The sequence below is a fragment of the Aquarana catesbeiana genome, linkage group LG01, assembly GCF_042186555.1.
Source record: "Aquarana catesbeiana isolate 2022-GZ linkage group LG01, ASM4218655v1, whole genome shotgun sequence".
Classification (NCBI taxonomy): Eukaryota; Metazoa; Chordata; class Amphibia; order Anura; family Ranidae; genus Aquarana; species Aquarana catesbeiana.
The window spans coordinates 38,062,435-38,090,177 of NC_133324.1; the positions used below are offsets into that span (position 1 = coordinate 38,062,435).

At 44.2% G+C, this 27,743-nt stretch overlaps 1 protein-coding gene across 1 annotated transcript in view; it reads left to right on the forward strand.

Moving 5' to 3' along the window:
• The window catches only part of LOC141101706 (vomeronasal type-2 receptor 26-like), a 173,799-nt gene that overhangs the window by 83,021 nt on the left and 63,035 nt on the right, over positions 1-27,743 (forward strand). Inside the window, exon 3 of the mRNA XM_073594171.1 lies at positions 5,252-6,031. Coding sequence (XP_073450272.1) covers positions 5,252-6,031 — 780 coding nt within the window. The remainder of the gene's footprint in view (positions 1-5,251; positions 6,032-27,743) is intronic.

A 27,743-nucleotide genomic window follows, 5' to 3' on the forward strand; every position in this document is an offset into this window, starting at 1 on the left:
GAAGACTTCATATGCATCACAATTTGATGAACTTTTTCAAACATATAGCTTTTATTTGATCACTGGTGTTGGATTTTTTATATATATTTGGACACTATATTATTTTATTCGTTTAATTTTTTAATTTTTGTTCTCAATGATTATTTTTGCTTTTTATTTTTTACCACATCCACTTGTGGTAACTCTTTCATGTCACTTACTTTTATGTCTCACAGACAGTATTATTGATTAATTATATTATTTAGTTAATATTGTAGCACAATTCTATTATTTTCTTTTTATTTACACTGTTTTTGTTTGTTTGTGCAGAAGAATTGCTGCTGGTATCATTTAGATTGTTCACATATTTGCATTTATTGTGTTTTTCACATATTACCTTACCATATTACCTAAATTTCGCATGAGCCCAGACCCCGACAACACCTCCGGCCACCTACCCACACACCACCGACCATTGAAATAAGCTGCATAACCCACCGACTCTGCTGCATCAGTAAAGAGATCCAGCTCTGCTGCTTGCACCACCGACCCTTGCCAAAAAGACCGGCCATTGAACTGCTCCAAGAACACGTCCCACACCCGCAAATCTCCTCGATGTTCCCGACTAATCTGGACAAAGTGATGCGGGGCCTTCACCCGCGCCGTGGCAGCCGCCAAGCATCTACAAAACACACGCCCCATGGGCATGATGCGACAAGCAAAGTTGAGCTTTCCTAACAATGATTGCAACTCCCTCAACTGCACTTTTGAATGGCGGATCACCTCGGCCACCGTGCACCGGAAATCCTCCAGCTTGTCGCTCGGGAAGCAGAACTTCATCAAATTGGTATTGATGACGATCCCCAAAAACTGCAAAACCATAGTGGGTCCCTCAGTCTTGTCTTTAGCCAACGGAACCCCAAAAACTTGAAAAATATGCTGTAAGGTGGCCAACAAGATGAGACATGACCGATCACCCGGTGGGCCTATCACCAAAAAAAAAAGTCATTGATGACCCATTTCAGAAAATAATTGAACATCTTGATATAAGAAATGGTGCAATCCATTGGTAGGCAACGGTCCACAAAATACTTCCTCTCCCAGCGACAACCCAACAAGTGAACACTGTCCGGGTGTACCGGCAACATATGAAAGGCAGACTCTATGTCCGTTTTGGCCATAAGAGCTCCCTTCCCGAACTTCTTCACCCACCGCACTGCTTGGTCAAATGAGGCGTAAGATACCGTACAAAGGAAAGGGTCGATAGCATTGTTCACCGACCCACCCTTAGGATGAGACGAGTGGTGAATGAGCCTAAATTGATTTGGTTCCCGCTTGGGTACGACCCCCAATGGTGAAACCACTAGGTCCCCCACCGGCAGCAATACATATGAGCCAGAAATCCTTCCAATGTCACTTCCTTCAGCAGCTTACTAGAAACTACATCAGGATGTTCATAAGCAGACTTAAGGTTAGTCGAAACAGGGGTACCCAGTCCAACGTACTTGGCATCGGGAAGCCCTCCTTAAAGCCCAACCACAGCGTCCCTGCAGCTACCCTGTTTGGATACCTACTTAGATACGGCACCATTTTTACCACCCTCACTGGCATCGTCCCTCTTTCCAGCGTCGGCGGATTTCTTTCCTTTTATGAAGCCTTTTGACAAGGGGTGAGCTCCTCCACAGTCTGAACACTTATGCCGGAAACAGAAGGAGCCTCCAAATTTGCAGGTGCCCTCATTAAACTGCCAACAGAACCCCTTGCGCTTTGTGGCCGATGGTGAAGAGACTTGGGCACCCCCAGCCCCCCCAAGAAAGGGAGTCGGCGTGACTCTAGCTTGTGTCATGAGTTTCATCCACAAGCCGATGTCTTTGTGATCCCACCTTAATGATGGTCTCACAGCCTTCCGCTGACGGAACTGCTCATCATAGCGCACACCCCTATAAACCCTCTGGGATTCACTGATGGAATCCATTTAACAAATCAACACCGAACAGTTCTCTGTCACCTTCTCCCCTATAACGCTAGCTGATATATTAAATGCCTGAAGGCAGTTGGGGAACATCCGTGGAATAAGTCTATAGCACCGTTTCTCTTCTTCCTCCTTTTTGCTCTCATAAGGCTTAACCTTGTCCAGGTTAAACCTCTCCAGCAGTAGCAACAAAAAAATCTCCACGTAGTCCCCTTTCCAAATCTTCTCCCTCACCTCCTCCTTTAAATGAGAACCCAAGGGGCCTTCGTAACAGACATACACTTTGCATCACGCAGCATCCGCCAGTTGTATGCCATCCAAAGACAACACCCCCGGGGCGCCCCCCGACTGTACTTACCTAGGAAGATTCTGAACTACCTGAGAGCACCGAAGCCAACCTGGGAGCCTTGGCAGGTGGTTGTGGCGCCGTCCGTACCACCAGTGGAACGATAGGCGGTGACACGGCCGGAGCTGGCCCATCCCCCCAGCCATCCAGGCCAGGACCGGTGACACCCTGGGTGCGAGGTGGACTGCAATGGCACCCCTGCCGACCATGTCTCTGAAGCCCCCCACCAGAGCCAACAACAGGGGCTGCAGCAATGCATCCCCTGTCCCCCCAACCCCAGATGCCATGAGCGGCGTCGGGACCAGCCCACCCCCTAATGGCACCTCAGGAGACCCACTGACATGGGGGAAGACACAGACAGCATGTTCACAGCGTTAGACACAGACACAGGGACAGATGAGGACTTACCAGGCTGCCCAGGGGAAACCGACCTACCAGCTGCTGTTCCAGATCCCTGAAGAGGTCCCTGCTGGACTGTCGTCACCGTGGGCCCCTCAGAATCTGTGCCCGAGACTTCTCCCTCGTGACGCTGGAGGCCTGGAGGGGGACGCAGAGCGCACCCTCCTTCCCAGGTTCCGCCTGTGCTGGGGATTCCTCCCAGCCCCAGTGGCCAGAGAAGGAGCTGGTCTCTTTGCCCTGGGCGCTGGAGGGTCCGTGATCGGGCTCCCTGAGCAATGGCTCACAATGGGGGACTCCTCCTGTCTGAAGCATGCAGGAGGCACAGACCTCGTTGCACATGGACCGGCAGGGGAAAGGGAAGAAGCAACCTGCCCAGACCCCCGCAGAAGCGCAGCCAGCTGCATATTGAGCCACTCCGGGCCGTTCGCCGTGGCAGCTGAGCGCAGCTGCCCCAGCAATCGATCAAAGTTTTCCATTGTGAGTGCAACACAGAAACAAAAATTTCTACGGTGTTGCCTCTTCTCCTGTTCATCCTCAACTGACTAATCCCCGGCCCCACTAACCTTGTTACCTATGTAAACCACACCCCATATCTCTCTCATTACACCAAACCCATTCTAAACCTTTTTAACCACCCACCTTCTAGGACACACCCTGTGCAACCAATAATAGCAACCCCCAGTCATGTGGGCCCTCCACCCAGGTTCCCTTTGCTCCAGGCCTGTTCTTGCTGCTAAAAGGTGATTGCTGCTAAAAGGTCTTAATTGACTGTTTTTAAAAATCCTTTGAAGCTTATTTGAAGGTCTGTGTGTGTTGGTTACTTTGATCTGTCTTTGCTGAATGAATGCAAAGAGGTATTAGAGCAAGGGCAGTCCATCTATTAAGGGCGCACGGGCGCCACCCCCCCCCGTCCATTACTACCTCTGCTATCCATGTGTCCAGCCTCTTTCAGGACACCGACGCATGGATTCCAATACGGAGGGGCTGTTTTTTTGAAGCACTGATTAGAGCCAGAGGCTCTAATAAGCTTCAATATAGGGTAGGCTCGGGTCGCAGAGAGTGCACTCTGAGCCCACCCAGGTGTGTTACAACAGCGAATCAATATTCACTGTAGTAACACTGATCCTCTTCCTGGCCACTCGGAAAGTGGGGTTTGACACCAGTAACCCAATTGGCCTAAAGGACAGGCGATCCTATTGTACACCTAGGAAGGAGGAGCCGCACGGTGGAAGCCACGGTTATTCAGAGAGGGCACAGGAGCCGCTGCCCACTGCCCATAGGAGCCCGCAACCCGCAACCCGCCACTCGCATGAGCGCGCAACCCGGCTGCTGGCTGCCACCTATAGGAGCCTACCCACCTGCAACCAATGGGGTAAGTGCCGGGGTAGGGGGGTGCCACCTTCTGATCAACCGGGAGGATGTTTTCCGCCCCCCCAAAAAAACACCAGCCGCCACTGTATTAGAGCTTGTACTGCGTTTACTGGGCTCTTCGCTTTTAAAGTTATACATATAAGGTACATATGCATACACATGTACTGAGAGAAGCATGTAGACTATCCTTTGCCGGGCTCTTCCTGAAAATGCTGGTAAACTGCCAGAATCAGTGATCCAGAGCAAGCAGATCACAAGTAAAGTCACGTTGATGTCACATCTCCTGATTTGAATTGTTTTTCTGGTTATGCATAATTATGCCTAGGAAAGCTTGTCCCCTGCCAGCCTGGTGCAGAGAAGGGTCAATGTTCTCTGTATGAGATCTAACATACCCACTGATAAGTCCAATTTTTAACATATAATACTGATTACCCTTGATGTTGATTGGAGAGCTATAAATCTGACACAACAGGGGGCATGTTGCACGTCTTCAGGTAGATCTCTGTTACAATGCAAAGAGCAAAAATCCTTGCAGTGGCCACTCATGACTACTCCGGTTTCTGTAGGACTTTGAACATCTTTGTTTTGACGCACATGGAAGGTATTTAGCTGATTGAGGCTGCTTTCACACTGAGGCGCTTTACAGGTGCTATAGTGCTAAAAATAGAGCCTGCATAGCGCCTGTAAAGAGCCTCTCCTTGCACTCCAGTGTGAAAGCCCGAGGGCTTTCACAATGGAGCGGTGCGCTGGCAGGACGGTAAAAAAAAGTCCTGCAAGCTGCATCTGTGCAGCGCTGTAGGAGCGGTGTATACACCACTCCTAAAGTGCCCCTGCTCATTGAAATCAATGGGCAGTGCCGCCGAACCGCTGGCAATGCGCCACTGCAGTGGTGCTTTGCGGTTGGGTTCAACTCTTTTTTGGCTGCTAGCGGGGGTTAAAAGTGCCCTGCTAGCGACCAAAAACCTCCGCAATAATGACGGTAAAACGTAGTTAAAAATAGCGGCGCTTTACTGCAGATGCCCCCAACGCCCCAGTGTGAAAGTAGTCTTAATCTAAAAGATCAATTGTATTTTTATATACTTGTACAGTTCAGTCTCTAATGATCATTTTAACGGCCAATTGATATGAATGTAATCTGCAAATATAGTCACATTATAATTTATAGTTAATCCTTCTCTTTTCAGATCAGCTATTGGGCCAGCGATTACTCATTAAGTGACAGACTCCTTTACCCGCATGTTTTCAGGACCATTCAGAATGATTATGTCCATTATTTAGCAATTACCAAACTAGTGAAATATTTTGGCTGGAACTGGGTTGGAATACTTTTTTCAGACAATGATACCGGAGAGAATGAAGCGCAAATTCTGAAAAAACATTTGGCTTCCCAGGAGATTTGTGTGGCTTTTGAAAAAAGAATGTCTGAAAATTCTGCTACAATAAATCAGTGGACAGACACACTTAGTAAAGTACGATGTAAAGTTTTAATACTTTGTGGTTCCTTTACAAGCAATGCTCTGGGATACCTTTCTGAATACACTCATAGCAATAGAAACAATATGCTTATCCTTCCCCCAGGCTGGAGTTTACATGGTATCAAGATGATGACTGTTTTCATAGGTTTTATAACAAGTTTGTCTTTAAGTGTTTTTGATCCAGTAATTCATATGGAAAATCGGTTTGGTGTCAATTTATCGTCAAGACATTCACAAATTGGGCTGCTGAAGGATGATCTGATCATTACATTTTACAATATAACATCAACTCAAAATGGAAAAAATATTTATTTCCAAAACGTTTCTAATTCTACCATCGATTCAGTAATACTCTATGTTTCCGTAATGGAGAACCAAACGATTTATGGAGAATCATTACGAGTGTATATTGCAGTAGAAGCTATGGCTGAAGCTATACACATTTTCAACAAGTTTAATCACCGTTTTAACATTAACAGATTTAATCAGGTAAAGTTAGTCTGAAATGTATTTGTTGGGTGAGCGCAAGTCAGTGGAGGGATTGGCAAAGAGGGTTGGTGGTTAATGAGCTGTTGGTAAGGTAGATGAGTCTAGTTGCAAAACTATAGATGGAATAACCTGTGTAGAGGTAGGCCAATGACATGGAGGTTGCTATAGTCAAAGTGAGGGATAACAAGGGAATTAGTATCTTGGTGGTGACATTGGAAAGATGAAGATCTTAGAGGAGTTAAGGCAGCAAAGTTTGGACAGTGATTGGATGTGGGGTCAAAAAGAGAGGTCAGAGTCCAGGACCACACCTAGCGTGCTGACATGAGGGGATAGACCAGCCTTTCTCAACCAGTGTGCCGCGGCACACTGGTGTGCCGTCAGAGGTTCTCAGGTGTGCCGCGGGATCAGGGGAGAGAAGGGCTGTCAGATGAGCCTGATCTCCGGATCCCCTGCCGAACTGTTCATCGGCACTGTGAGAAGCTCCGTCAATCTCAGCAAAGTGAAAGTAAAGTGCAGGGGAGTGTGCTGTGCTCTCTGCTTCCCCCTACAGTGCAGTACCTGGCTGAATGAGGAAACTGGAAAGGTAATGTGCTAGAAGCTAGATTCGTTTTAAAAGGGCTTTATACATGTGTCTGTGTGTGTGTGTGCATGTGAGTGTCTGACTGTCTGTGTGTGTGTGTGTGTGTGTGTGTGCATCTGTGTACATGTGTCTGTATGTGTGTTTGTACATGTGTGTGTGTGCATGTGTATGTATGTGTGTGTGCATGTGTCTGTATGTGTGTGTATGTGTGCATGTGTCTGTATGTGTGTTTGTACATGTGTGTGTGTGCATGTATGTGTGTGTGCATGTGTCTGTATGTGTGTGTATGTGTGCATGTGTCTGTATGTGTGTTTGTACATGTGTGTGTGTGCATGTATGTGTGCATGTGTCTGTATGTGTGTTTGTACATGTGCGTGTGTGCATGTGTCTGTATGTATGTGTGTGTGTGTATGTGTGCATGTGTCTGTATGTGTGTGTGCATGTGTCTGGTATGTGTGTGCATGTGTTTGTATGTGCATGAGCATGTGAGTGTCTGTCTGTATGTGTGTGTATGTCTGTATGTGTGTTTGTACATGTGTGTGTGTGCGCATGTGTCTGTATGTGTGTGTGTGCATGTGAGTGTCTGTCTGTATGTGTGTCTGTACGTCTGTATGTGTGTTTGTTCATGTGTGTGTGTGCGCATGTGTCTGTATGTGTGTGTGTGCATGTGAGTGTCTGCCTGTATGTGTGTCTGTGTGTGTGTGCATGTGTCTGTATGTGTGTGTGTGTGTGTGTGTGTGTGTGCATGTGTCTGTATGTGTGTGTGTCTGTATGTGTGTGTGTGCATGTGTCTGCATGTGCGTGTGCACGTGTCTGCATGTGCGTATCTACAAGTGTCTGTATGTATGTGTCTGTATGCGTGTGTGCACGTGTATGTGTCTGTATATGTGTATGTGTATGTTACTTTTAATCCTGACACCCCCCCCCCCATTCCTGTACCATCAGAACTGCTTTTGTAGGTCTTGCTTGTGATAGCAGCAAGGACTGCTTCTCCTCTGAAAAGCAACCTATGCACAGATCGCTTTTCAGAGGCATTTGACAGGCGGTAAAGAAGCATTATGTTGCCTCCTCACCACCTGTTTTAATGCAGCATCACTACACCACAACCGTGCAATGTACACAGTTGCAGGGTAGTTGCAGTTCAGCCCCATTCACCCTGGGTTTACCTCCAGCTCCAGCCACAACATGTGTACACCCCCAGCTGTTGTCTCTGCAGCTAAAGGGGAAGAATTTGGGGGTGGTAAAAACAGCTTAACCATGTGCTTTTACCACCCCTCCAACCGGACATGTGAACAAGCCCTTGGTTCACATCTGTGTTGCTGCATGCTGCGTGTAGTGCAGCCCATTCATTTCAATGGGCTTCCCTAATCACAAAAATTCAGGGAAGGAAATCCCCGACCTTTTTTTTTTTTTAAATTGCACTGCACCAAAAGCACCCCACATTTTCCAATGTGTAAGGTACCATTAAGAATTAATGGCACCCCTAAAGAGCAGAGCATTTGTCTGTGTGTCAGGAACGAGTGCGATTTTGCGCATGTTCCGCGACACACAGTAACGTGAACTAAGCCTTGGACTGGGGTGCCTCAAGACTGAAAATACTTTTTAAGGGTGCCCCGACTGGAAAAAGGTTGAGAAACACTGGGATAGACTAATGATTGTGTTATTCATCTCAAAGGAAAAGTTGGGGGAGGGGACATGGGGGAAGGAAATATACATTTTTTCATCTTTTGGCATTTGACCATATCTCAGGGCTGCAAAGGGAATTGGTTCTGAGACTTCTCTCTGGTGGACTTTGTGATCTCATGTCTGAACAGGAAAATTGTATAATTTATATCATATGTAACTAAGTGCAGGTCCCACTCTGACCAATGTCTGAATAATAGCTCCACTGAGCGACACCAACCAAACATATCTTTTTAGTAGAAGATAGCCAGAGCTGGAATAGACTGAAATTTGAGCTGTGGGTTGCCATGTCAGCACCACCCGGCTCAACAAACTTTGACTGAAAAATCGAAGGAGGCGAGTAGAATTTTGTAGGCCAAACAGTGACTGCATCCTGAAAGAAATAAATTCAAATAATGAACTAATGATACAGTATGCTGCTTGTGCAAATTCCTAAGTGTATTAGGCTTTAACCACTTAATGACTGCCGCCCCATAGCAGAATTACTGCTACAGAGAGGCCGTTCTGTGCAGAATCATCTAGATATAAATATATAGGTGATTCTCACCTTCCGACTAGTTGGAGCATGCACACCACTTCTACTGTGATTAGTCATAGTAAAAGCCGATTACCGGGTGCTGGCCAATGGATGTCTGCCGGCACCCACCAATCGTCGGGAAGACACACAGAGCACAACTCTGGCTATGTAAACAAGGCAGAGCTCCATTCTGACAGAGGGGAAGTGATGTTTTTTTTTTCTCCCTGCAAAGGGAATGAAAATCCATCACTTCCGCCCCATCACTTCCTGTAGTAAATGCACCTAACACAGTGCACAAAAACACTGGCTAGACACATTTCAGAGGTTGATTGCCCTAGATGTTTAACCCCTTCCAGTGCATATTTTTAGCACTGATCACTGTATTAGTGTCATTGGTTCCCACAAAGTGTCAGTGTTCGGTTGGCTGCCGAAATTTTGCAGTCCTGCTATAAGTCGCTCATTGCCACCATTACAAGTATAAAAAATAAAATAAACAAAAATTCCAGTATATATCCAACAGTTTGCAGACGCTATAACTTGCACAAACCAATCAATATACGCTTATTGGGAATTTGTTTACCAAAAATATGTAGCAGAATACATATTGACCTAAATTTATGAAAAAATTATATTTTTTTATTGGATATTTTTTTATAGCAGCAAGTAAAAAAGATTTTTTTTTTTTTTTTTTAAATTGTTGGTCTTTTTTGTTTATAGCGCAAAAGTAAATACCTCAAAGGTGATCAAAGAAAACTCTATTTATGGGATAAAAAACACACAAATTTTGTTTATGTAAAAAACAAACCATAGCCCTATGACTTTAAATGAGCTGTACCACACATGGCCACTAGGTAAAAAGTAAACATGATAAAATAATTTATTGAGGTAGATACAGTTGTCATCATAATACATCAATTACAATGCAATGCCATGACGATTAAAAGTAGCTACAATGTATGATACTTGATTGAAATTTTGAGATGTCAGTACTTGATTGAAAGGGTATCTTTAGAACTAGACACGTTTCGTGAGCTAATGCTCACTTCCTCAGAAGTGGATGCACATACTGTAAAACATGTAAATTGGCTGAGCCAGAATACCATGGCAGTGTCCCCTTTAGGTGGTGGCCAGGTATGTCTTCTTCACTACCTTTCTGGTCCATGTAAGAACATATCTCTGAATTGTCAACTCCTACACTGTCTATATAACCACTTTGGATGATACAGTGCCTTGAAAAAGTATTCACACCCCTTGACATTTTCCACAATTTGTCATGTTACAACCAAAAACGTAAATGTATTTTATTGGGATTTTATGTGATAGACCAACACAAAGTGGCACATAATTGTGAAGTGGAAGGAAAATGATAAATGTTTTTCAACATTTTTCACAAATAAATATGTGAAAAGTGTGGCGTGCATTTGTATTCAGCCCCCCTGAGTCAATGCTTTGTACAACCACCTTTCGCTGCAATTACAGCTACAGCTCTTTTAGGGGATGTCTCCACCAGCTTTGCACATCTAGAGAGGGAGATGTTGCCCATTCTTCTTTGCAAAATAGCTCAAGCTCTGTCAGATTGGATGGAGAGTGTCTGTGAACAGCAATTTTCAAGTCTTGCCACAGATTCTCAATTGGCTTTAGGTCTGGACTTTGACTGGGACATTCTAACACATGAATGTGCTTTAATCTAAACCATTCCATTGTATCTCTGGCTGTATGTTGAGGATTGTTGTCCTGCTGGAAGGGAAACCTCCACCCCAGTCTCAAGTTTTTGCAGACTCTAATGCCCCGTACACACGGTCGGACTTTGTTCGGACATTCCGACAACAAAATCCTAGGATTTTTTTCCGACGGATGTTGGCTCAAACTTGTCTTGCATACACACGGTCACACAAAGTTGTCGGAAAATCCGATCGTTCTAAACGTGGTGACGTAAAACACGTACGTCGGGACTATAAACGGGGCAGTGGCCAATAGCTTTCATCTCTTTATTTATTCTGAGCATGCGTGGCACTTTGTGCATCGGATTTGTGTACACACGATCAGAATTTCCGACAACAGATTTTGTTGTCGGAAAATTTTATATCCTGCTCTCAAACTTTGTGTGACGGAAAATCCGATGGAAAATGTGTGATGGAGCCCACACACGGTCAGAAATTCCGACAACAAGGTCCTATCACACATTTTCCATCGGAAAATCCGACCGTGTGTATGGGGCATAACAGGTTTTCATCTAAGATTGCCCTGTATTTGGCTCCATCCATCTTCCCATCAACTCTGACCAGCTTCCCTGTCCCTGCTGAAGAAAAGCATCCCCACAACATGATTCTGCCACCACCATGTTTCACGGTGGGGATGGTGTGTTCAGGGTGATGTGCAGTGTTAGTTTTACACCACACGTAGCATTTTGCTATCAGGCCAAAAAGTTCAATTTTGGTCTCATCTGACCAGAGCACCTTCTTCCACATGTTTGCTGTGTCCCCCACATAGCTTCTTGCAAACTGCAAATGGGACTTCTGATGGCTTTCGTTCAATAATGGCTTTCTTCTTGCCACTCTTCCATAAAGACCAGATTTGTGGAGAGCACGACTAATAGTTGTCCTGTGGACAGATTCTCACACCTAAGCTGTGGATCTCTGCAGCTCCTCCACAGTTACCATGGCATTGCTCTTGGATGCTTCTCTGATGAATGTTATCCTTGTCTGGCTTGTCAGTTTAGGTGGACAGCCATGTCTTGGTAGGTTTGCAGTTGTGCCATACTCTTTCCATTTTTTGAATAATGGATTGAACCGTGCTCCGTGAGATGTTCAAAGCTTGGGATATTTTTTAATAACCTAACCCTGCTTTAAAGTTCTCCACAGCTTTATCCCTGGCCTGTCTGGTGTGTTCCTTGGCCTTCATGATGCTGTTTGTTCACTAAGGTTTTCTAACAAACCACTGAGGGATTCACAGAACAGCTGTATTTATACTGAGATTAAATTACACATATGAATGAGCCAAACATCCCCCCAGAACATACCAAACAGGCCAAAAATTTGTCAGAACACAAACACCGTTAAAGTCTATGGGTGACGAACATGAAAAATCAAAAGTGCTCTTTTTAAAGGTTTATATGCAAGTTAGTTTTATGCTACAACCACAACACAAAATGTTGTTAAAACATATTTTTTCCACTTGAGAATCATTGCTTGGCTGCATCCTATGCATACACTGTATCTGAAAAGCTATTATACAATGTAGCTGAAAAGCTGATACATACATTTGTGTTCTCCTGACTTGACTGCTGCAATGCTCTACTCGCTGGTGTACCTTAATCTACTAATCTATTAATAGATTAATCTACTTAATCTATTAATCAACTTCAATATTGTTAGGTGCTTTGTCTTCTCCTTGTGGCCTAGGCTCTTGGAGATGGCTCAGTGGAGGTCCTCGCCGGCGGTTAATCAATTACACATACACACACTAGGTATGCTGAAATGATTACAATTCTTTATTACAGGATTCGCTGTTTTATGCTGTCTTTACAAGACTCTGCCCCAATTTGGGGGCCAATCAAAATGATACACATAAATGTTCATTAGCATATTATTCGGTAATTTCTTAATCTTGTGATTTTGGTAATGTCTTCATCTTGTGATCTTAAATATTAAAATGTTGACCCCTTTAGTTCAAATTAATAGGTCATTGATTCCTTACTTTCTGTCACTGTCTTTTGACCATGAGATGGCCAACCACAACTTCCTAAAAAAAACTATTTTTAGCTGCCGTTGGCCTTCTCATACCCAGCAACAGTGTACAGAGATAAAAACCACAGACAGATGTTTCCTAAGATGAAAGCATCAGACAGGGATAGACAGACAGGGTGAGATAATTCAGTCATTAAGTAATACTTGTCATAAGATTCAGTCTGTCATATTCACTAAAATATACCAAGATATTTCTCTAATCATATACCAAGATATTTCTCTAATCATAAAGCAAATAAGCAAAACCTGAACATATATCCTCAGGGTAAATCAATAATCAATCATAATGCAATGTATTATGGAATCTCCTTACAATCCTCCCTTTGACCATTCGATATCATCGAAATGGTCATTCTACCAAGTAGGTATAAATACTATCAGAATCAGACATGTCCAGAAGCATAATGTTTTTCCTGACACAAAGGTAGAAATCATTTTGTCAGGTACTGTGTACAAAGTTCTGTTTCTTGTTTCTTCCTGTTGGTGGGGGATTCGTCTCGTCGGTCCGAGAGATTTGTGTCATGCCTTCTTGAATGTCCTTCAAATCTGGTCGCTGTTCCTGGTCAGAGGAGTCTTGGGGTGCTGGAGGAGGGTCAGGGGTCTGGGGTTGCTGTGGACACTTCTTTAACCGGCTGGCGTGGATCCAGGTGTTTCCTAGATCGGTCAGTACAGCAGTTCTGGAAACCTTCTCTATTTTCCAAGGTCCAGAGAAAATGGGTCCAACCTTCTTTTTGTGTGCCAGTTGTTTCACCAGTACTTTGTCTCCTGGGATGAAGGGATGAGTAGGTTCTGTTGAAAGAGGAGAAAAGGTGACAGAGACTTGTTCGTTCATATCCTGTAGCATACTTACCAGATTTTTCACGTACATTTCCTGTTGAGAATAGATGTTAATGTCAGTGTTTTGATCTAAGAGGGGCAGCTCTATGTTTGCAGGAACTCCCATCAAAATCTCAAAGGGCGAGAGTTTTGTTCTAGCATGTGGTGTTGTTCTAATCTGAAATAGGACAGAAGGAAGGTAATCCAACCATCCTTTCATGGTGCCCCCCGTGGCCTTTTTTAACTTGTCCTTAATGTTCCTGTTCATTCTTTCCACTACTCCTGCACTTTGTGGGTGGTAAGGGATGTGCAGTTTCCACTGTAAGCCTAGTAGCTTAGCTAAAGTCTGTGTAACAGAGGAGCTGAAGGCAGGCCCTCTGTCTGACCATATGGCCGTTGGTATTCCGAACCTACAAACCCAATGGTTCAGTATGCATTTGGCAGCAATTTTAGCAGTCTCACCTGTACATGGAATACCTTCAACCCAACCTGACCATTTGCATACGATCACGCAAAGGTATTTCAAATTGCCTTTTTGTTTGGGCATGTGTGTGAAGTCTATTTGCAAATCTGTCAGGGGACCCAGGGGTGGGGGCAGGTGGCCATGTAATCCATGATTTTTCCCTTGGACATTGTTTTGTGCACAGGTCAGACAACTGTTGGTGAGGAGTTTTGCCTGTTTACTTAAGTTGTTTGTGCAGAAAGACTTTGTGTATATGTTTGTTAGGGCGGTGGTACCTATATGTCCTGGACCATGGAGATAGGAAAGTATGAGAACACTGCTTGATTCTGGTATGCCCAATATCTTCCCCTCTTTTGACCAAAGACCTTCTTGGTCCTTGGTCAAGCCATCCTTGACCCAAAAAGAAACATCCTCTTCTGTAGCTAATCCCTGTATTTGTGCCACAATGGTTTTGAAGTTGGGTGATGTAAAATGTTCTTTGAAGAACATTGTTGTGGGGGCTGGCTGACCAGTGTATAGGGCAGCGGCTTTTTTCGCTTCTCTGTCTGCCAGCGCGTTTCCTTTGGAAATTCTGCTGTTATCCGATGAATGTGCCTTTACCTTGATGACCGCTATCCTCTTTGGGAGAAGAATCACTTGCAGGAGTGCTTTAATTTGTGTAGAGTTAGCGATTGGCTTGTTGTCAGCGGTTTTAAATCCTCTATTCGCCCATATTACGCCATAGTCGTGCGTGACACCAAAAGCGTACCTACTATCTGTGTAGATGTTTACCTCCTCATCAGAGAAAAGTATGCAAGCTCTTGTGAGCGCCTCCAGTTCTGCTACCTGTGCCGAGGAGGGTGGTAAGGCTTTTGCTTCCAACACCACATCAGGGAGTTGGACAATGGCGTACCCTGTCAGGAATGTTGCATCAGAGGGGCGAGTACAACTGCCGTCTATGAAGACGTCCTGTACTCCTGGTAGGGGAATGTCAGTGAGATCTGGGCGAGGGCTGGTTATTGCTGCAACCTGTTCAACACAATTGTGCTTCTGATCAGGGTCTCGCGGTAACCTGAGCAAAGAGTGCAAAAGACGGACAGTGGGATTACTTGGTGGTGCGTGTTTGAGAGTGAGGTTATCAGTATTCAGAAGTGTGATCTCATACCCACTAAGCCTCTGTGCTGTCATATGCTGCGTGTTCATGTTTTGCAGGAGGTGAGTTACTGAATGAGTAGTGTAGAGAGTCAGTTCATGGCCTAATACTGATTTGTTAGCCTCCTGAACTGCCATAGCACAAGCAGCAAGGTTCTGTAGACAAGATGGCATCCCCTGTACTTGGGTAGGCAACTTTTTTGAGAGATAGGAGACTGGTCGGTACCCGGTTCCATGTTGCTGTGTCAAAACTGCAGCAAAAGAACTTCCCGATACCACACAGTATAATTGAAAGGGCTTGCCATATTCTACCAATCCCAGGGCGGGGGCCTGAGTCAGACTTTGTAACAAGGCCTGAAAAGCACAGAGCCTTTCTGTTGTCCAATCTACTGTCTTTGGGGCGGTGGACAAGGTAGCCTCCCTCAGAATGCCATCATAATATGAACAATCTGGGATCCATTGGCGGCAATATACGATTGCGCCCAAGAATGAGAGCAAAGTTGCTTTGTCTCTTGGAGGACTGAGAGCCTGCAGGGCTGCGGCACGTTTGGGGGATACCAGCCTGGTTCCCTCCTTCAGAATGCATCCCAGGTATTCTACCTGACTTTGACACCATTGTATCTTCTTCCGCGATGCTAGGTGGCCAGACCTGGCCAGGTGATGTAACAGAGATGTGGAATCGACCGCACAATCTTCAGCAGATCGACTGCACAGGAGCAAGTCGTCCACATACTGTATTAGTACCGACCCGCGCTCAGCAGTCCATGACTTAATTGTCTCATTAAGGACCATGGAGAAGGCTGCTGGACTGTCCACATACCCCTGCGGTAATCTTGACCAGGTCAACTGCTTTCCCCTCCCCCATGAGAATGAAAACATGGGCAATACCCCTTCATCGATCGGGATGCTAAAAAAATGCATTCGCCAGGTCTACTACTGTGTAGCAAAGGGAATCAGCAGGTATTTTCAAAAAGATGAAAGAAATATCTGCCACCAAAGGTGGCAGAGGTATAACCTGCTTGTTAACGGCCCTTAGGTCCTGTACAAGCCTCCACTCCCCATTTGCCTTTTTCACAGGGTAGATTGGTGTATTCCAGGGGCTTATAATGTGTTTCAGAATCCCTTTTGCTATGTAATCATTGATTAATGGTGTGATGCCTTCAATTTTTTCAAGTGGCAGGGGGTACTGCTTGTGATATTGTACTTCAGCGTCTGGACGCATTTGTGGTGTGTAGGGTGTACAGTTAATAAAACCCACACTCCCTTTGTTGTCTGCCCATATAGCATGTGCTTCTAGAGTGGGTGGCAATGATGCAAAGAGTCCCCTGAAAGTGTGTCTCTTTGGAGCATGTAAATCACAGAACGGTGAGCTGGCAGTGAGGGAGCCCCCTCTTTCAAATTTAATGGTGATATTCAGTTTTGAGAGTAGGTCCCTCCCCATTAAAGATACTGGACAATCCACAAGGACAGCAAAACTCTGGGTACACAGTTCCTGCCCTTCTGGAGTAGCCACGGGCAATGGTGGAGTAATGGGGTGGGTAATTGATGTCCCATTTATACCAATAGAGTTTCCCTCAGTGCAGTGCGGTGTGTCATATATGGCATCATTCAAACTACTGAATGTAGCCCCTGAATCCAACAATAGACATATCAGGTGATTGTCTACCCGCAATAGTACCTGCGGAAGACTTTTCCATGATGGATTGTAACACACAAGGCTGAGGGACGGGACGTACTCTTGGCATCCCTATTGTGGCGTCCGCCGAGCGGATGGCCACTGCATCGGAATGCGTGGGGGTGGTCTGTTAGGCTGAGGCTGGTATTGGGGTTGTGGTTGGGGTGGTTGGGGTTGTGGTGGGTGAGGATACCTGATATCCTGAAGGCGACGGGGGGTGGTGTTAAGATTCCTACCTCTTCCTCTTTGGGCGTTTGTTCTAATTCTGTAGGGACATTGGGACTTCCAGTGCCCCAGTTCCCCACAGTTAAAGCACCCCTGGTCTGGTGGGTAACCCTGATCTGGGGGATAAGATTGCATTGGTGGATAAGGTTGCATTGTCATTATGTGGGTGGGCGGAGTCCCACCAGTTGGCAGAGTCTGGGTTGGTGTCAGGGAGGGAAAAATGCCACCCTTCTGCTCAAATACCCCTGATGTTTCTCGCGACCTAGCATCCTTCATGAATTCATCTGGGGGTTGTTCTGCCCACTTTGGATTAGTGAATTTAAGCAACTGTGTCACCTTTGTATCGCCACCAGCCATAATGGTGGTGGTGAACAATTGGGGGTTGGCGTTATCTACTGCTTTCCACAGACCATATACCCGGGTACAAAATTCATAGAACTTTTCCTTCGGTCCCTGTTTTGCTAGGACAAGTTCCTGAAGTGCAGATGAACCCTTGTATATAGCAGACCAATGATTCCCCATACCTTTCCAAAAAGACACCCAATCTTTATCTTCTTCTATGTGGGCTGTCCATAAGGCATCTACGGGATGCCCTTCTGGGCTGTCAGGGTCAACTATACTAAGGATCCCTGCTATATCTTCTTTATCCAGGCTTGTCCCTGCACTGTATTTTGCAAGGAAAGCTCCAGCCTCCCTAGGGCTTTTCTTTGGGCTGGGGCATAACTCCTTTATTTTTGACAGTGTGCCTAGGGGTAGGGGAATATGCACTACCGTCTCCCCTATATGCATGAGTGGTGCTTTAAAGGTGGCACCTAGACTTTCCTGTTCCATGTCTATTTCTCTTTCCTCAGTAGAGGATTCACCCTGCTCCCTTTCCTCCTGTGGGGGTTTCTGGCTTATGGCCGGTTTTGTTTGGCTTCTGAGTGTGGTGGATGGCTGTGAAATTATCTTTTCCTTGGCCTCCTTAATCCTCTCTTCTTCCCCCCTACGTATACCTTCTGCCCGGACTTCCTCTTCCCTGTTTCTACTTTCGTTTTCCCATCGTGTAACTTGTGCCTGATCAGCTGCCCCATATACCATGGTAGCCAATACTGCTGGATCCAGAGATGGATACAGCTGAAGACATGGACCCAATGTTCCATCCTCCTGTTTAACCATCACATAAGGGGGGGGTGCTTCGGGTGATAGGGCGGGTGAGTTTACAGGTTTTGGTGTAAGGGCTTTAGTTACATACTTTGTTTTATACTTGGCTAAGCATTTGTTCATTTAGTGCATATATGTGTAATACAATATCTTAACAAAAAAATCCTCTAAATTAATACAGTACTTTACATTCAGTTGTCATACACATATATTATCATACACTTATCTCTAATTCTCTAATACTCTATACACTCTAAATACTTACGGTGGTACCTAAAAGAAAAACAAGCAAAATCTTATATATACAGCGGCAAAATAAAGTTACATTATATGAACATGTTATAATAAGTATAATAAGTGCACTTTTCAATATTTTCCCCAAAAATTGGGCGTCCACTTAGCCACTCCTTATACTACGGGCGTATTCTATACTTCCCGAGTTTTAAACACACATATATCTACTCAACACAGTCAGACCAACCTAGTCAGACTATAAAAAACCAAAAAACCTGCGAGCCCTTAACCCTCCAAGGGGCCAGCCTAGCCCGTTGCGAAGGCACAGTTATGTAAGTGGGTGGACATACAAGGTTATTTGAACAAGGCAAGCATCAACACCAATTACCAAAAATAGGTAAAAAGGAGCAGAATATCTTACCTGTTCAAAACACCCCACCACTTCCTGGTACCAAAACTGTTAGGTGCTTCGTCTTCTCCTTGTGGCCTAGGCTCTTGGAGATGGCTCAGTGGAGGTCCTCGCCGGCGGTTAATCAATTACACATACACACACTAGGTATGCTGAAATGATTACAATTCTTTATTACAGGATTCGCTGTTTTATGCTGTCTTTACAAGACTCTGCCCCAATTTGGGGGCCAATCAAAATGATACACATAAATGTTCATTAGCATATTATTCGGTAATTTCTTAATCTTGTGATTTTGGTAATGTCTTCATCTTGTGATCTTAAATATTAAAATGTTGACCCCTTTAGTTCAAATTAATAGGTCATTGATTCCTTACTTTCTGTCACTGTCTTTTGACCATGAGATGGCCAACCACAACTTCCTAAAAAAAACTATTTTTAGCTGCCGTTGGCCTTCTCATACCCAGCAACAGTGTACAGAGATAAAAACCACAGACAGATGTTTCCTAAGATGAAAGCATCAGACAGGGATAGACAGACAGGGTGAGATAATTCAGTCATTAAGTAATACTTGTCATAAGATTCAGTCTGTCATATTCACTAAAATATACCAAGATATTTCTCTAATCATATACCAAGATATTTCTCTAATCATAAAGCAAATAAGCAAAACCTGAACATATATCCTCAGGGTAAAATCAATAATCAATCATAATGCAATGTATTATGGAATCTCCTTACAAATATGTTCAAAATTCTGCAGCAGAAATCCTGACTAGATCTGGTACAAGTGATCATATTATCCAAATCCCGATGTCCTTGCACTGGCTTGCCATCAGTTACCAACCGGCCCATAGCTGATCGCGGTCATTTACCATGTGATCGCTCCGTCAAATGACGGAGCGATCAGATGTGAACAAACTGGCGTCATGTCATGACGCCGGTTCCTCTCTCCCCTCTCTGTACCGATCGGTACAGTTTGAGAGGAGAGGGGGAGGGATCGGATGGCACCAGCGCTGTGGGCTGGATGTGTAATGCCCACAGCCCTGCTCTGTGACAATTGCAGTCACATCCATCCATCTATGCTCAGCCATCCCTCCATGCTCAGCAATACCCTGCAATACTCTGCAATGCTCTGCTATACCCTTCAATTCTCTGCAATGCTCTGTAATGCTCTGCAATACCCTGCAATACTCTGCAATACCCTGCAATATTCTGCAATACTCTGCAATATCCTGCAATACTCTGCAATACCCCACAATACCCTGCAATGCTCTGCAATACCCCGCAAGACCCTGCAATACTCTGCAATACCCTGCACTACTCTGCAGTACTCTGCAATACCCCACAAAACCCTGCAATACCCTGCAATACCCAGCCATACTCTGTAATACCCAACCATACTCTGCCGTACCCAGCCATACTCTGCAATACCAAGCCATACTCTGCAATACCCAGCCATACTCTGCAATACTCGATGATACCCAGCCATACTCTGCCATACCCAGCCATACCCAGCTATACTCTGCAATACCAAGCCATACTCTGCAATACTCAGCCATACTCTGCAATGCTCGGTGATACCCAGCCATACCCAGCCATACTCTGCAATACCCAGCCATACTCTGCAATACTCGGTGATACCCAGCCATACTCAGCCATACTCAGCCATACCCTGCCATGCTCAGCCATGCTCAGCCATGCTCAGCCATACTCGGCCATGCTCTGCCATGCTCAGCCATACTCGGCTGTACTCGGCCTCTGTATGTGGCCAGGCTGTGAAAGTCTCACACATGTGGTATCGCCGTACCCAGGAGGAGTAGGAGAATCTATTTTGGGGTGTCATTTTTGGTATGTACATGCTAAGTGTTAGAAATATTGTATAAATGGACAACTTTGTGCTAAAAAAAAAAATGTGTTTTAACCACTTCCTGCCCGCCGGCCGTCATATGACGTCCTTGAATTTGGGTGGAGATATCTGGATAATGCCTACAGCTACAGGCATCATTCAGATATCAGCTTTTTCAGCCAGCAATTCCCTACACCATAAGAATGATCATAGTGGCTGTTCCACTGCTTGATCATTCTTACGGGAGGCGAGAGGGGACGTCCCCCCCTCCTGCAGCCCTCCAGTGCTTCTACCGACTCACCGCTACGATCGAAGCCAGGATCGTTTTTTTTTTTCATTTCAGGCTTCCCAGCCTAGAGGTGAGATGTGGGGTCTTATTGACCCCATATCTCACTGTAAAGAGGAACTGTCATGCCATATTCCTATTACAAGGGATGTTTACATTCCTTGTAATAGGAATAAAAGTGATCAAAAAATTTTATTTTTGGAAAAAAGTGTCAAACTAAAATAAATAAAGTAAAATGAACAATAATAAAAAAAAAAAATAAATAATTAAAGTGCCTCTGTCCCCATGTGCTCACATGCAGAAGCGAACGCATATGTAAGTCCCGCCCACATATGAAAACGGTGTTCAAACTACACATGTGAGGTATCGCTGCGATTGTTAGAGCGAGAGCAACAATTTTGGCCCTAGACCTCCTCCGTAACTCAAAACATGTAACCAGTAAAAAATTTGGCACCATTCCACGAGCGTGTGCAATTTTGAAGGGTGACATGTTAGGTATCTATTTACTCTGCGTAACTTCATCTTTCACATTATGCAAAACATTGGGCTAACTTTACTGCTTTTTTTTTTTTTTTTTTTAAGCACAAAGCGTTCGAAAAATACCGTGCAAGATAAAAAGTTGTAAAACGACCACCATTGTATTCTCTAGGGTATTTGCTAAAAGAAACATATATAATGTTTTGGGGTTCTATGTAATTTTCTAGCAAATAAATGATGATTTTTACATGTAGGAGAGAAATGTCAGAATTGGCCTGGGTGCTCCAGAACGCCTGAAGGTGCTCCCTGCATGTTGGGCCTCTGTATGTGGCCATGCTGTGTAAAAGTCTCACACATGTGGTATTGCCGTACTCTGGAGTAATAGCAGAATGTGTTTTGGCATGTAATTTGTGGTATGCCTATGCTGTGTGTGAGAAATAACCTGCTAATATGACAATTTTGTGAAAAAAAAAAGAAAAAAAAATCTTCATCTTGCAAATTGTGGGAAAAAACGACAACTTAAAAAAACTCACCATGCATCTTTCTAAATACCTTGAAATGTTTTCTTTCCAAAAAGGGGTCATTTGGGGGGTATTTTTACTTTTTCTGGCATGTTGCGGTCTCAAGAAATTAGATAGGCCGTCAGTACTTCAGATGTGATCAATTTTCAGATAATGGCACAATAGCTTGTGGACTCTATAACTTTCACAAAGACAAAATAATATACACCAATTTGTACTTATTTTTACCAAAGATATGTAGCAGTATAAATTTTGCCCAAAATTTATGAAGAAAATTTACTACCAGAAACAAAGAAAAATTCATTTTTTTACCAAATTTTCAGTCTTTATTCTTTTATCGCGCAAAAAAAAAAAAAAAAAAATGGTGATTAAATACCACCAAAAGAAAGCTCCATTTGTGTGAAAAAAAGGACAAAAATGTCATATGGATACAGTGTTGTATGACTGAGTAATTGTCATTCAAAATGTGAGAGCACCGAAAGCTGAAAATTGGTCTGGTTAGGAAGGGGGTTTAAGTGCCCAGTGGTCAAGTGGTTAAGATCTTCTTGCTGGCTCTTCAAGGCTTGGCACCTCATTAGGGATGAGCCGAACACTCCCCTGTTCGGTTCACACCAGAACATGCGAACAGGCAAAAAATGTGTTAGAACACGCAAACACCGTTAAAGTCTATGGGACACGAACATGAATAATCAAAAGTGCTAATTTTAAAGGCTTATATGCAAGTTATTGTCATAAAAAGTGTTTGAAAAAAAAAGTTTCAAAAAACAGAGATTTTAATAATGCTTAAAGTGAAACAATAAAAGTGTAATATTCCTTTAAATTTCGTACCTGTCTATAGTATGCCTGTCTAAATTTCATACCTGTCTATAGTATGCCTGTAAAGGGGCGCATGTTACCCGTGTTTAGAACAGTCTGACAACAAAATGACATTTCAAAGGAAAAAAAGTCATTTAAAACTACTCGCGGCTATTAATGAATTGCCGGGTCACCCGTTACGTAACGGGGGTCGCCCGTTACGTAACGGTGACCCCGCCCCCTCTGATGTCACAAGGAATGCCACAGGGAAGTCCCTGTCAAGTCCCTGTGCATCAGATGGGGCGGGGTCACAGGTGGCCCCGCCCTCCATTATTTAAGAACCGTCAGAAGATGAGAAGCTTCACACAGCGGGAGCCTCCCATCCAATCATGAATGCGGAGTGACCCAAGAAGAAGATGAAGAAGGCGCCGTGGAGGAAGATGCCGGATGAGAACACCGGAGGAAGGACCAGAAGAACCAAAAGAACCAGAAGAAGAAGAAGATGGAGGAAGAAACCAAAGGAAGATAAAAGATAGAAGAAAGACGAAAGAAGAAACATTTAAATAAAGGAATTGTCAAAAACTGTCTCTTGTCATTTTTAACATTTTTGACACTTTTTTGTAAAATGGAAGGGGTACTTTTGTACCCCCTTACAATTTCACACAGGGGGGAGGGCCAGGATCCCCATGCCGTTTTTTATCAATGAACTTTTATGTGTATTGTCGGACCGGCAATTTATTAACCGGTTCCCGACCGGCGCACGCTGATGTACGTCGGCAGAGTGGCACGGCTGGGCAAATGGGCGTACCTGTACGTCCATCTGAATTTCCCGCCGTGCCATTGCGAGCGCGCCGCCAGCGGCGCGCGCGCGCACCGGCCAGGAGCTCTGTGGGTCGGGTCGCTGGTCCCGCAGACTCGATCGCTGCGGGGATACCCGTGATCGCCTCACGGAGCGGATGAACGGGGAGATGCCGTTGTAAACAGCATGTCCCCGTTCTGCCTAGTGACAAGTGTCACTCGATCTCTGCTCCCTGTCATCGGAGCAGAGATCAGTGACGTCACCCACACAGCCCATCCCCCTACAGTTAGTAATCACTCCCTAGGACACACTTAACCCCTCCCCGCCCCCTAGTGGTTAACCCCTTCACTGCCAGTGTCATTTACACAGTAATCCGTGCATTTTTAATCGCACTGATCGCTGTATAAATGACAATGGTCCCAAAAATGTGTCAAAAATATCCGACATGTCCGCCATAACGTTGCAGTCACAATAAAAATCGCTGATCGCCGCCATTACTAGTAAAAAAAAAAATTATTAATAAAAATGCCATAAAACTATCCCCTATTTAGTAAACACTATAACGTTTGGGCAAACCAATTAATAAACGCTTATTGCGATTTTTTTTTTACCAAAAATATGTAGATAATATGATCGGCCTAAACTGAAGAAAAAAAATGTTTTTTTTATATATTTTTGAGGGATATTTATTATAGCAAATTGTAAAAAATAATGCATTTTTTTCAAAATTGTCGCTCTTATTTTGTTTATAGCGCAAAAAATAAAAATCGCAGAGGCGATCAAATACCACCAAAAGAAAGCTCTATTTATGGGAAAAAAAGGACGTCAATTTTGTTTGGGAGCCACGTCGTACGACTGCACAATTGTCAGTTAAATCGACGCAGTGCCGAATCGCAAAAAACGCTCTGGTCAGGAAGGGGTGAAGGGGTAAATCCTTCCGGGGCTGAAGTGGTTAATAGCCGCGAGTAATTTTAAATGACTTTTTTTCCTTTGAAATGTCATTTTGCTGTCAGACTGTTCTAAATACGGGAAACATGCACTCCTTTACAGGCATAATATAGACACCCCCCAGGTACGAAATTTAAAGCAATATTACACTTTTATTGTTTCACTTTAAGCATTATTAAAATCACTGCTCCCGAAAAAACAGCAGTTTTTAAAACTTTTTTTTGCATTGATCCATGTCCCCTGAGGCAGGACCCAGGTCCCCAAACACTTTTTATGACAATACCATGCATATAAGCCTTTAAAATTATCACTTTTGATTTCTCCCATAGACTTTTAAAGGGTGTTTCGTGGCTTTCGAATTTGCCGCGAACACCCCAAATTGTTTGCTGTTCGGCGAACTGGCGAACAGCCGATGTTCTAGTCGAACATGAGTTCGACTCGAACTCGAAGCTCATCCCTACACCTCATTATCTCTCTGAACTTATGAACTGAACTTATCAACTTACTCCCCCCCAGTAACGTCCGCTCCTTAAAATTCTGGTCTTCTGTGTGTCCCCTCTTCTCACCTACATTCGATGGGAGACAGAGCCTTCTCCTGCTATGGAAAATGATATTTTCTACTTTTTGTTATAAGAAAAATCCAATAAACTCAATTTTAGTCATACATTTAGGCGAAATGTATTCAGCCACATTTTCTGAAATTTCCGCAGCTTTTAGTTTATCTCATTATGCCTATCTCATTTCTTGAGGTGCTAAAATGGTAGAGCAGTTCAACCCCCCCCCCCCATATGACCCCATTTGGAAAGTAGACACCCTAAGAAAATTGCTGAGGCAAGTGATTGAATAATGACAAAAAAGTATTTTGCAGCTCTCATTTGTTTTTGAAAATGAAGAAAGAAAAGAAAAATGTATTTTTTTTTCTTTTTTTCAATTTTCAAAGCTTTATGACAAAAAGCGAGATCTGCAAAATACTCACCATACCTCTCAGCAAATAGCTTGGGGTGTCTACTTTTCAAAATGGGGTAATTTGAGGGGGTTTTGTGCCATCTGGGCATTCCATGTCCTCCAAAACTGTAATAGGCAGTGAGGAGTGAAATCAAAAATTTACACCCTTAGAAAGCCTGAAGGCGGTGCTTGGTTTTAGGGGTCCTGTACGTGGCTAGGCTCCCAAAAATTCCCACACATGTGGTATCCCCGTACTCAGGAGAAGCAACAGAATGTATTTTGGGCTTTAAATTCACATATGCCAATGGCATGTTTGAGCAATTTATCATTTAGTGACAACTTTGTGCAAAAAAAAATAATTGTCTTTTCCCCGCAACTTGTGTCAAAATATAAAATATTCCATGGACTCAACATGCCTTTCAGCAAATAGCTTGGGGTATCTACTTTTCAAAATGGGGTCATTTGGGGGGGTTTGAACTGTCCTGCCATTTTATGCACAACATTTAGAAGCTTATGTCACACATCACCCACTCTGCTAACCACTTCTAAGCCCTTTCTGACACTTTTTGTTTACATGAAAAAAAATTTTTTTTTGCAAGAAAATTACTTTGAACCCCCAAACATTATATATTTTTTTAAAGCAAAGGCCCTACAGATTAAAATTTTGTGTGTTTCATTTTTTTTCACACAGTATTTGTGATTTTTTTGGGGAAAAAACACACTTTTTTAAATTTTAATGCACTAAAACACACTATATTGCCCAAATGTTTGATGAAATAAAAAATATGATCTTATGCCGCATATAAACGGTCAGACTTTTTGACAACAAAGGTCCGACGATCTTTCCGATGGAGTTTTGACGGAGTTACGATGGACTTTCGACGGACTTTCTAATGACCGGACTTGCCTACACACCTTCACACCAAAGTTCGACGGATTCGTACGTGATGACGTACGACCGGACTTAAATAAGGAAGTTGATAGCCAGTAGCCAATAGATGTCCTAGCGTTGGTTTTTGTCCGTCGGACTAGCATACAGACCAGCGGATTTTTCGACCAGATTCGAGTACGTCAGAAAGATTTGAAGCATGTTCCAAATCTAAAGTCCATCAGATTTTCGACCGAAAAAGTCAGCTGCAGGTCCGATGAAGCCCACACACGGTCGAATTACATACCAGTACGTTGCTGGTCCTTGTTGGGCATATATTGTAATCTTTTTTTCCTGACAGGCTCCATGGCAGCATACGTATGGGTTAGCCCCGCCTCCATAACTACCCAATAGGACCCCCCTCCCATAAATCTTTGCTCTAGTTCCATGTTCCTTTTTTTGTCCTCCTCCGTAGGACCAGGTGTTGGTTCTCCTACTTGAAGATGACCTCCCTACGATCAAATCAGCCGAGTTCCAAGTTATGTTCCTCCGATAGGCCCTGACTGTTAAGCAGGGTATGGAGTGTACAGCAGAGTAGCGGAATTGGAATTGATTCATCTATGTGCGCACGGTCTGTTTGCCTAATATTACCAGGTGACCATTATCTGCTACAAAGTCCGGTGTGTGTGTGGCGGTTCCCTTGGCTCAGGTGATCGTAGGTGGAGGGGTACGTTTTTATATATACACATACTCATTGTTTTTTTTTCATCACTGGTGTCCTAAGCTGGCACTGACGCTTCCTGCGTTCCAGCAGCCACTCTCTCTATCACTTCTGGGTACCGGCGTGCGCTCTGTGCATACGAGGGCCCAATAAGAAGATAAGGCTTGGTTTGCGCATGCATGTGAGCGTCTCATGTCTGACGCCATCGATGACATTATGGGCGCCACTTTTAAAAGCTGTGGGTAGCTTATAGAGCCCCGGGAATGATCGAGGGTGATACGGCGACTTCCCGGGGCAACTATCTTGGTGGTTCAAGGTAAGACAAGCTCTATTGTCTGGGGTATGATTTATTTGTCAGCCAGCTGATGTGTAAATCTGTCTCTGCAGTTCTCTACTGTGTTGACACCATGGATTCCTCACCGCCCCCTAGTGGCCAGCCCGCTTGTAACAGGTATGTTTGAAGTTATGCTTTTCTGCCTATACAAGGGAAGGGAGTAGGATTTTAGGACACTAGCTGATTTTTGTCTCTATCTTTTCTGTTTTCTTTCCTCACAGCCCTTCTAGGTCTGATCCACAACGTAGTTCCCATAGTGGGTCATCAAAATCACACCACCGGCAACCTTCCTCCAGGTCTAGCCATCGTAGGTCTCCTTCCAGATCTGAACAGCGCAGTAAAGATCTTCCTCACCCCCCTTCATCTCACTCTAGCAAGAGACCAGAAAAGTCATGCTGGGGTGCATGATGCCTGTTCCAATAGGCAAATCTCTCTGTGATCATTGCTTCTTTAAAGCTGCAGATGAGAGGGTTGGTGCAGACCAGCGTTTAGAATCTATGGTGAGGCGGGTTGTGAAAGGATCTCTACAGGAAAGACAGGCTCAACA